This window comes from Mytilus californianus, unplaced genomic scaffold (genome assembly GCF_021869535.1).
Source record: "Mytilus californianus isolate M0D057914Y unplaced genomic scaffold, xbMytCali1.0.p SCAF_4, whole genome shotgun sequence".
NCBI lineage: Eukaryota > Metazoa > Mollusca > Bivalvia > Mytilida > Mytilidae > Mytilus > Mytilus californianus.
In genome coordinates, this window is record NW_026262690.1 from 45593684 (window position 1) to 45605888 (window position 12205).

At 30.8% G+C, this 12205-nt stretch overlaps 1 protein-coding gene across 1 annotated transcript; it reads left to right on the forward strand.

Moving 5' to 3' along the window:
- Positions 1–567: 567 nt before the first annotated feature.
- Positions 568–5480, forward strand: LOC127738117 (homeobox protein Nkx-2.1-like). The gene is made up of 2 exons (XM_052249249.1): positions 568–990; positions 4331–5480. The coding sequence occupies exons 1-2, from the start codon at positions 666–668 to the stop codon at positions 5071–5073; spliced, it is 1068 nt and encodes a 355-aa protein (XP_052105209.1). The 5' UTR covers positions 568–665; the 3' UTR covers positions 5074–5480.
- The last annotated feature ends 6725 nt before the right edge of the window (positions 5481–12205 follow it).

Consider the following 12205-nt stretch of genomic DNA (forward strand, 5'->3'; position numbering starts at 1 on the left):
GAATAGCATTGTCATCATTGATTTAAATAAGAATGTTTTAACTTTATTAAATGAAAATAAAATAAGATTGGTACTTGTTTACCACTTAACAAATGCTTTTCTCTCTCTTATTCTATCTAAGGTGTAGATTTACCTGTGTCAAAATGCTACTTGACAAAAATCTGCCACGCCTCCAAATCTTGTTAATCAAAGAACAACGGATTATCTTAATTCCAAAAAGATTAAGCGTTATTCCTGTTATAAATTATTAATTCACATTTTTATTATGATATCCAGCAAAGAATTTAAGGTTTGAAAATGTTATAAATTTTATGTTAAGGTACCCAAAATTAGCGATAAACGATAAAAACAGTGAAAAAATGTACTAATTGAAATTTAATCTGAAATTCAGACTCTGCTTTCTCAGGTAGAGATCACGTGACAACATGTTAACGTAGACCACCCCTATCAATAAAGAGGCGGGCTTTAAACACTTTTTGTCAATAACAGTATGTTGTATACGCATGCGTTCTAACTTTTTCAGTCATAATTTGTCAAGATTGAAGGGTCCGCATTGTAGATGATGCTTTTGACCGTCGAGATTGGCCCTTCACGTAACAAAGTATATCTGAAGGACCTAAAAACATCAAGCTGACGCAAAGGAATCACTCTGAATTCGAACGGTGATGTCCCTCAGTCCAAAACACACCACACCGTTTTCAGTAACCGATATATTGTCTCCAATTGAAGATACCTACAGAAGAACCACCATTGAGGCTGCAATACCACCCTTGGCTCCATATAGGAACCACCATTCACAACATTCTTCATCACAGATGGCAAGCATGAGTGTTCCTGTGTCGAATCCTTACCATACTGGATATGTTCCGCCGCTATCTCATCACACTCCGTCCTTTGCATCACAATATTGTAATGGGACAGACTTCGGACACTATGGGGACCCAAGAGGTACTCCCAACTGGTACAGCAGTAATCCTGATCGTATTGCAAGTAAGTTTTTATATCAAGAGCTTTTCTTTTTCTTCAGTGAAAGTCTTGTTGAGTACTTAAAATGCATTTAAGAACACTCTTGGACAAGTGAAGTGGAACTAAGATTCTCAATATGATGATTCAAAATATTGTATCATCCTGGATAACTTTCGAATGTTGGAAAGGATACAAAATTAAACCATTATGGTCTGAAGAATCTTCAAAATCAATCGGCTTTGACAAAATTGATTTTCGATTTTTTTAAGTGCTTTTAATCATTCTATAACAATTTTTGGTCGCAAAATACTATTTATAAATATAGTTCAAATATGATTTCATATTAAAAACAGACAAAGTTTGTTCCTTATGATAAGATTGCGACAAAACTTATCAAATGTTTTTATTTTTACTGATAATTCATTAGATACTTAATCGGTTTTAAGAAATGTTTTCAAGTTTTATTTACACTCTTGTTGAAATGATAAATGGAAAAAGATTGACTTGTGTATTCATCTTAAACCGGGGTCAGCTAATTGCAGCATGAATCTTTCAAAAAGGTATAAATGAAAAATCAAGGATGAAAATTTTAACTTTATTTTATTTTTTAGTGTAGATTTATTTTTTTAAATATGAAAATTAAAACAATATTGTTTTCATTTGGAGATTTTGAAATATTGCTTCACAACATATACAAATACGTAGTCTATAACTTATTAAAAGTTTGAACTATTCTAAGTAAGGAAACCACCGACTTTCATTTCTTCCAGTTAGTTAATTTAGTAACAATAATATTATTCGAGCATATACACCTCATTTACATTCAGAGGAAATCTAAATAAACTACATTGACTTAAACAGTCACAAAGCACAGTTCATTCACAGTTAAAATGAAAGAAAAATGTACATGAAATTGATATAAATGGACTGTTTTGACAAGATTATAATTTGAAGTAACAACAACTACTTTGACAGTCGTAATCGGATCTGTAGGATTCAGTTATTGTAAGAAACGCGCATGATCTTGTTTTCTGATATTTAAAAAAAGAGTTATATAATTCTCTGCTCTTTATAATACTTTGTTAAATGAATCGGTAATATGATGAATAAAATCAAATTTTGAAAAACTAATATATTGGAGACTATTAATATCTTCTTTGAGTATTTTCACCGTGAAAGGAGAAGAACTTGAAACCATGGAATTATATTTCAAATAAACTTTCCCTATTGAGACTAATTCTTAAAACAAGGCACTTAAAACAGTACTAGAAAATATACGAGTTAACCATAAATTCATTTGGTAAATTGTCAAAAATAATTTTCTGCTTTTTGCTTGAGTTGTCTGTAGATGCATGCAATGATTTTTGTAATAAAAAAAAACACACACACAATTGTTAAAAATTCATTAAAAATTCTTGAAACATTTTATTATTTTAATGATTGTTTCTCAATAGTTTGTGACCATATTAGTCCTCTGATTATTGACGGCTTTTTAATGCAATAGATACAGTGATTAAAGTTATAAAATGTGCAAGAAACAAAAATGTTTTTAAATGATATTCCCTCTATCTTAATGTGTATTCCATCATTTATTATGAACAATTTACTGTGAAATACCGAATTCGTATATTTTTGAAAGCACAAATTTCCGCATTGTGGTTAAAAATAGTGAACATCTTATATTACTGGGGACCAATAGATAAGCATTATGATATGCTGATGCTTTCGTGAAAACAGTCATTATTATATTTTATACGACTGTGTCTGAAATTGTCTGAAATATTATATATTCCAATGTTCGTTTTCCGAAAACTCACTGAGAAAGTGGTACAAATGAATTTAAAAAAAAACTGTTAATGATAAAACACATTGTCCAAAGTAAGAATTTATGCCATGGAGTTTAAATAAAAAGCAGATTAAACAGAGAAATGTTCACCAGGGGCAGCAATGTATCAACACGGACTTTTAAACACGTATTGGATGTAACACAAATATTTTTCTCTCATAATTGTAATGATCAATCTTCAAAAACTGACTGACTTTCGCACACCTATAAAATTTATACCCGACTTCATTCCAAAAAAAATCGACACTATCTAGTTTGTTGACATTTTTGATATATTTTGTTTGCTAAAAATAAACGAGACTAGTAATGAAGAAAAAGAAAAAAATAATTAGAAATAAGAACCTTGTACAATTTGCATATTGCCTGACATTACTATAAAATATATCTATATTGTCTCAGATATTAACAAATTAACAACGTTTAAAACTAACCAAATCTCAACATTGCAAGATTTAAAGTTACGTTTAACAAATGATATGATAACTAACTTTCTGTAAATTTGGAAGCATGATAAATAGTGCACACTATAACCTTTTAAAATAATTATTTGTAAAAATATGATATTTCATTATAATCAATAGATATTGTATGATTAAATAAGTGTGACAAATTTCCTGACAGTATTTGTATGACGAGTTTTATTAGATTATATTCGTGGCTGTGAGGTAGAGAATTATCAGGGTTATTTATTGACACAGTTTATAATGTAATTGATGGTTCTATTGTTGAACTAACGAACAAAATTGCTACCTATTAAGGCGATAATAACAGGGGAATATAACAGTATTTAAACCGTTAGTGGAATGCAATACCTAATTAGTAGTTGCTGAATCAGTTGCTCTATTTATTGTCGGTTTGAACATCAATTTAAATTCTCATGGGTTCATTTCGATTAATTAATCGGATTACAGACAAAAGTGTTTTGTCGAATCAGTGAAGACTCTAATTGACAATATTTTGTCTTCATAAAAAAACGTGCCAGAATGCTGTTTAAGATGAAATTACAGATGTCCTTGTACAATTTGTAAATAAAAATATACTATGAAATTTATTGATATATTTGACACTTTTTTAAAGGACAATTAACAAAATAAAAATGTAATTAAAATTATTCGACTAATATTCATGAAGGTTAAAATGATTTAACTAGCATGGTTACCTTTTATTCACTTGTGGAATATATATGTGTTTTACAGTTTGAAAACATTTATTGAGGAACATTTTTTTCTATTTCTAAAATAGATTTATCTAGTGTCATATTTCAAGTTGTCCCAAATACATGAGGTTATCATGTTTGACTACTAAACAAATATCCTTGAAGAATACTGCTTTGTCCTCTAAAGATATAACGTATTCTACCGGACGCTGCAGCACATTTAAATTTAATAATTTTCAAGGAAAAAATATAACCGAATCTCCTTAATCTTGACACCATGATAATGGATATGTAGCTAAATAAACAAATATTTTTTGTTAGTTTTGTTTTCTTCTTAAACTTTTTGCGTTTGTATTTTCTAGTTTCGAGACTAATGGGTGGACCAAGTTCATGTGCTATGTCACCAATGTCTTCAGGTATGAATCATATGAATATGTCAGCTTTAGGCGGATATGATCATACAAAAGCTGGAATGCAGTTTCCCATTACACAGAGGAGGAAGCGTCGAGTTCTTTTTTCGCAAGCGCAGGTATATGAACTAGAAAGGCGTTTTAAACAGCAAAAATACCTGTCCGCACCTGAAAGGGAACATCTAGCTAGTATGATAAATCTAACGCCAACACAAGTGAAGATATGGTTCCAGAATCATCGTTATAAGTACAAAAGAGCATCAAAAGACAAAATTAAAAGTGAACCCGGTTCTCCAGAAAGTTCTCAGGAAGATTCTGCACCCTCTGAACATTCATCACCTAGTCAAAGCCAACATTCTCCGAGGCGAGTGGCTGTACCTGTGCTAGTAAAAGATGGGAAGCCATGTTCAAATTCTGGAGATACGCAAACTACACACGTGCAACACAATTCTCAAACAAGAATGAGTGCTGGTCACGCTGGATCCTCGGGATCACACGTTTCCCCACAGGTTCCAAATTCTAAAATACTGTCTCAACCGAACTCTTTAGGCTCTGGGACGATGCCTACGCACTGTGTTACAAACTCTTATTCTAGTAGCCATAGTGGACTTAGTCAGGGAATTCATTATCCATCTTCCATAAATGGAAACAGCATGACGTCATCACCATATATGTTAAATGGCAGAACATGGTAATAAAATACCAAAATTACATTTAATTTGCATTTATTGTTCTGAAAAAGACATGATCAGAGTAAGTTCAGACATAAAATCCATAATCATACATAGTGCATACAGTATGGGACCTAGATCTGGAAGTTTTTGAGTGCCGTCATCTGCAATAAAACCACAGTCATAAAACAATATAACGAACCTGTCTCTCTTAAAACAAATTTATCTTACCGCCATAAATTATAAAGGATTTTATAAACATTGTAAATACAGTTGTAAATATTGACCGATGGTTCGGTGAGAATGGGACATATTTCAACATTTCAAATTTTTACCGGAAGTGTGAAGTGACCCACTAAATGCTGGCGCCGTCATCGGCCCATAATGTTTACTGTGACAGTTTTAACTGAGTATTAAAATATTCTATTTCAGTGCTATTATTTGTGTTATAGTATCTAACATATATAACGTTGTTTCGTTTGCGTAATATATATACTAGTCATATACATTTAAAATATGGTTTCTATTGTAAACCAACAAAACTACAGTACTATTCAGTGGTTGTATTTCCTCAATGAAAGGAAATTTTCCAACGATAAAATTGTGTCAGTAGGGGATTGTATTTTTTTCTGGAGTTTTGAATGGAAAATGTCAGGATCAGTCTGAAACTTTGCTATCTTTTCAGAAAATTATTTCTTTAAATTCTAAAAAAAAAATGGTCGATACCTCTCGCCAATATTAGGCTGATAGGCTCTAGTGTTAGACAAGTTGCTGCTTTATTTCTATTTTATAAAGTCTTACTTGCAGACTTGAAAATTAATTAAGATTTTACATCTGAAGGATATAAGATAAGCTTAAATATTTGAGCGTCTGTATTTTATTAACTATGCTCTATGATTTATTTTAAATTTTCTTTGCGAAAAGTTGTAAAATTCAAATAGTTGTTGGGTTGCTTATTCAGTGACCTTTACACCACATGTCCTTTTATTCATATAAATTATCTGTGATAATAAGACAATCTTTTAATCCGGAACGTTAGCCAATAAATAATAATAATAATAATAATAATAATAATAATCATAATAATAATAATAATTACAAGCAAAATTTGGCTTCAAATTTAAACTAAATATATATATGACAAAAAATAACAAGAGCACTAGCAGTTTTATTATAATAATTTTTAATATTATTGGTTTAATTATTATTTATAAAATAGGTATAGTAATGGTTATCTAAATTTTAATTTCATTTTTTATAAAAAGAAAACAATAAAATATTTCCGATTATTAAAATTACTTTTTTTTAATTACACGAGAGTCAGTATAATGTATACATTTAATGGGAAGGAACTACCGCTTTAAATCTATGCATGCTAAATTCAGGGTCTTTATTCTATTTATCTCTACACCATTTTTTCTCTCAGATCAGAATTTTACCTTCTTCTTTCTTTCATCTGTATACGATTTCAATTAACATCTTTATATATTTTTCACTTCACATTACAAATGAGTTTTTAACATGTGAATTACAATTCGTAATTTAAAAATAAGTGAAAGGCTAAAAATAATTAAAAAAAAAGCATTTTTAGCGTCTTATTATGACGACAGATGGCGGAGAATGTGGTGTATTAAAAATATTGCTCCCAACCTACCTTGTCAAATTTACATACACGACTTTGTAACAAAAGTTGTCCCATGTTTAAAAAGCAAAGGTTTCAGTTAACTCTCCGTTTAACCTCGTTGCATTTCAATAATCAACCAAATTAGGTATTTATTTTATCTAAATTTTACATTTTGAAATTTTTATTTAGGTGAAAAAAATGAATCCATCATTATGGAGTTTTCTGGATCTATATGTGAAAAACATAAAAACAATTAAAATTTCAGCGTTCCAAGATAAAAAATACAACTGTAAATATATAAATTGAGCAAATAACGCGTTATATTTACGTGCTTTAAAGGATCTGCGATAATTGTTCTTTTTATTAATGGGATATTGTATATTTTATCCATTATTTTTGGAATAGGTTAATATATATATACTTGTATCCTTTATTTTGGGAAATGTTTTCTTTCTGTTCATAAAAAAGCAAATGCTACGGCCAGGAAGAGGTGGATTCGGAAGCGCGCTAAAAGTCTGAATCTAGACTTAGATATAGACAATGAGTTTACCGACTCTCAACCCCCCCCCCCCCCAAAAAAAAAAAAACAAACCAAACAAACCAAACAGAAAAAAAAAGTAAAAAATAAAAACAAGAAAAGACAAAATAATTAAAAAATTATAGATAAAAAAATTCAGAAGGAAAAGGCCCTCTAGTAAATAACTAACTTTGTGCCTTCACAGATTAATTGGCTCACTGATGGTGTCGGAGAAAATGTTGAAAAGGTTATTGGACTACAGCATTACAAAAATAAAGTAATGGCAATAACTTTTGTTCCACCAAAAAAACAAAATAAAAACCAACAAAAGTAGATAAAATAATAATAAATACCACTACACAAAAAGGACAACAGGAAAACCAAAATATTAGAAAGTACAACAGACGTCAACAGCCACTAACTCCATGAAAAAAAAGAAGCAGAAAGACAACCAAAGACAAACAAAAACGAAATCTGATTTTTAACCACATCGTGAAAGGAATTTCACTTTTGCCAGATAAATACAATCCGAAACTGAGTAATTACCATCCTCTGAATATATCTACACACAGAAAAACCCTGTCATGAATTAAGACATGACTATAACTACACACAGAAAAACCCTGCCATGAATTAAGAATCCTCTGACTATAACTACACACATGCAGAAAAACCCTGTCATGAATTAAGAATCCTCTGACTATAACTACACACAGAAAAATACTAGTGTCAATAACTTTGTCATTGTAAAAGATATTGAGACAAATGAAGAACCATATCAAAGGGGAGATAGTCGACCAGAAAGCACTTCGAAAAGAATTGGTCAATCCACCATTACTTGCTTGTTTCTAAATGACAAAATTTGGAGGAAAATTGATTGTTTTGTATACCATTCTTGTTCTAAAATTAACGCTGTCAGCTAAACAGATACTAAATGTATGTTCATATATGATGAATATTTGTGATTTCTAAGGTCGTTAGAATGAAGATATTGACTGCTTCAAAACTTAAGAGCTGAAAATGCTAATTTTGACAAAGAAGTTACAAAAAATAACCCCTCCCAATATGGCATCTTTTTAACATTTCCCTTTTTGTAATATGAGCATAAGAGATTGTTTAAACACAGAAGCGCATTTATTCTTCGTTCTTTAAGGTCCTCATGTGTTTGTATATCTTAGCCTTGGACAAAGTTATAGCATTTCAAACATAAATGGTGACATTTTCAAAAAAATAGACTTGTGTTTCCTTGAATATACGTCAATGAGGCACAGAAAGATCAAAAGACATGTCTATTTTAGCCAGTGAAATTCGCATTTAGTTTTATTCGGATGGAGTCATTCTAATAACGAATTGTTGTATGAATTGCCCAAAAAGTGACAGTTCTTAGTTTGCTCATATGAGTAAAAAATTATTAAACGATTTCTCGAAAACGATAAAGAAATAAACAAATACACGATGGGGGAACTTGCTAAGATAAATACATGTTGGAATATAATTAGGAAGAAAGCAAAGTGTGATTTGGGAGAAAGTAATAATGTAGATATAAAGAATAAGGAAACTAAAACATAATAAGCTTGTAAAGAATTATTGCAATAATCCCCTTCCATAAAGTATATTTGTGTGTATATCTATTTAATTCAATTACTAGGGCTAAATTTTAGAACAGGACCACTAAAAGTGTCATGTTTGCACTTTTAATGTTATTATAGGTAAGCATAATAACGGGCAGAGTGCAAACAGAAATTTAAAAGTGTTGATGTATTCCATGTAAACAACACCTCTAAAGGAAGGGTTTATGGTAAATGCACAGGCACCAGCTATTACTAGGCTAAAATGACGATACGCAGATTTAGACCATATAATAATAACCCAATTATAACGGTGAAGACATACAGCACAGGGAGGAAAATAACTATAGGTCCAAAAGCAACAGCTTGAGTTGCAAAATGACTTTCTGAAAGAAAAAAATCAATGTATTTTAATTATAGCAAAGTTCAAACTACCATTTCTGTATTTTATATCATATGCACTTTAATCATCATTTGACTATTGAATATAACGTATTTAAATTTCCAATAAAACATATTTTCAATTGTAATATTTCTAAAAGTCAACAATTTTATGTTGTAAGACATTACTTACAAAAACAACGCACATACATGGACAACCATGCGTATACCGAACTCGACTGTGGCAAGACGAATTGCATTTTCTATAACTTTCAGATGAATGCGTGCCAACGTAACAACGGATGTAAGAAAGGTTATAAATAAATAAGCGAACATATTATAAATATAATGGCTACCCATTTGTATTTTTCTAGATCACATATATACATACATAATGAACATTTATATATTTTAAGTCCGTTATCTGTATTTTGATATTTTCGGAAATACCGCGAAATTAATTACACGAGAATTCATCGACAATATCAATTGCTCAAAAATACAGGCGAAAAAAAAGAACATATATGTAGTCATCTTCAAAGAAAACTCAGAAAACCAAATACCAGAAAATTATACTAAATATATAAAAAATAATGCGATATGGTACGATTGCCAATGAGATAACTATCCAACAAAGTTCAAATGAAGAAGATGTAAGCAATTATAGGCAACCGTACGGCCTTCAACAATGAGAAAAACCCATACCGTATACTATAATATAAAGTAGTCGGTTACAATAATATAAAGTAGTCGGTTACAAAAGGCCCCGACATGAAACATATGAAACAATTCAATTTAGTTTTACTTATTTGTTTATGTTAAACTAAATGTGGAAAAGGCATAGCATGTATAACTATTCATGAATCTGGAATAATATTGTATTATTGAATGATGGGTTTGTATATATAGATCATCTCTGAGGTGAAATTGAAAAAATAAAAAATAACAAAAAAAAGTATTTTTATGGAGAAAATTATACGAATAGCGTAGGTAACGGACATTGGGTTTCTACATCTAAGATTATTTAACAGTACACAAATTTATTGTCAAACAGTTCATATAGTCATTATAATATGTCTATTGGTTTGTAAAATACAAAAAGACCAGCTTTAAAAATACGGAGAATCACATCAGAACCATAATCTGAAATGTTAAGGGGTACCATCATATGCATCATTCATGCATGACAACATCAGTTCAGCCCTGTCGCTTATTTTAGGATGAACAAACAATTTGATAATACTCCAGTCTGTATGGATATGTCCTGGAAGAAGCTCATAATTTACTGCAAAATACAGATCTATGTTCGAACTGGCGGATCATATCTTTAATTTTAAATCAGCATATAAAATATAGCTTTCGCTAGAAATGCCTTTCCTCGTCGACTTTATCTAGGGTTGTAACGCAGTGTATGATGTATAGTGGCAAGTAGATGGTACATCTTGCAAATCAACTGTTTTATAGTCTTAAATGATGATAATTTTACTTACCATGCACTCACATCAATATGAATTTTATAATAAACGTCTGAATTTGTGACAACATAATGACAGTCTTTCTGGAACGGATATCCTTTGGTCATACAGGGCCAACACCATTTTCGTTCTTCCCACAGCGGGATTCGGACCCCTAAATCTGTGACACCGTTGCAACATCGCATCTACTGTGTCCAGCACCCCAAACCACTAGGGCAACTAGGCTACGAATGATTCGTTCATTGTTGAAGACCCTACATCAACTGTCAAGATGAAGAACAGGAATAAAAGCCCTGTTCATTGATAATTTTCTATGTTTTCTATGTATTGTGTGCGATTTTGTCCCATGTACATTTACTCCATATCCTTTCATTTTCTATATAAAATTAGCTTTCGTTAGTCGAGTAATGAAGGAAGAACACCAATTTGATGACGCAAACTTGTAGATTAACATTGAAGGGCTAAATTTGAGGAGAACTATTTATAAAGTATAGTGTCAGCCCTGCTTAACCATAGGTCATTCGTTGGAGATTGTTTGTCGTAAAGTTTTCACAAATTTATAATATAGTGCATAAGTGATCATCACATAACCGCTTCATATTGTACATGTAAATTTGCGCTTCTGGTAGTTAACTTTTGTTGCATGTAATACGTGTGCTGTTTAAGTTAATTGCGCTTTTGATGTCATTTAAAAACTGTTATTCATTTAATGCAATTAATTATATGATAGCCAAAAAAGGAACGTAACAAAGTACTTCAATACACAAAAACAAAAGAAAGCCTACGAATTTCTCCATTTTGCAAACACTTCAGTACAGAGAAAGTCAATTATATTTTTATCTGCGTTCAATGCAGGGAAAAGGAATTTCTAAGAAACTTCTAAGTGAAAATATGGTAAATTATTACAGCAAGGTGTAATTGTATGCTGTTTGTATCTTAGGGAGAATAAATAGTATAGACCTTCTGCCCTGTAGATACCTCTAATGATCTGACTCTGTTGTTTAATCACAAGTGTTCTTACTTCTAATGATGTTTAAGCAGTGACAATCTGAAATATCTTTAATTATAAGTAAGTTTGTCACCTGTAAATAAAATAATCATTTGATGACACCCAGGTAAATACACCTGCAATTACAATGAAACCCTGTACCCAATAGTTGAGTCTTTACCCACTTTTGTATGTATAATGTTTCTAATTTCTTTATATTCAAGGACTATTTAAATCTGTATAAAATACAACTGCTGGTTTTCAGTGGGTTTCTCTTTAATATAAAATCTCTTTGGTGCTATGTTAAAAGTAAATGATATAATGAAACCACGAAGACAATCTGGACGTGTAAATATTGAATTTTAATTGCTGGGGATTATTCGACTCCTCCTACCATTTCGTCACATTATTAAGTCTTTTTTGATATATCTGACGAAAGGATGGACCCGTGAAGTAGCTATTTCAATAAAGTCACGAATACAGTTAATGGAATACTTTTTTTCGAATTAGGCCAATATTTACTCAAAATTATAGTTGATACAAATAAATACAGCCAAAGTTTGTACTGAACAGCTTCAGTGAATTACAACAAAAATAATTCAA

Bases quoted from the DNA above. Each gene is read 5' to 3' on its own strand.
- LOC127738117 (XM_052249249.1), top strand. From the start codon at position 666: ATGTCCCTCAGTCCAAAACACACCACACCGTTTTCAGTAACCGATATA. The intron at 991-4,330 runs GTAAGTTTTTAT...TGTATTTTCTAG, and splicing joins TAATCCTGATCGTATTGCAA to TTTCGAGACTAATGGGTGGA.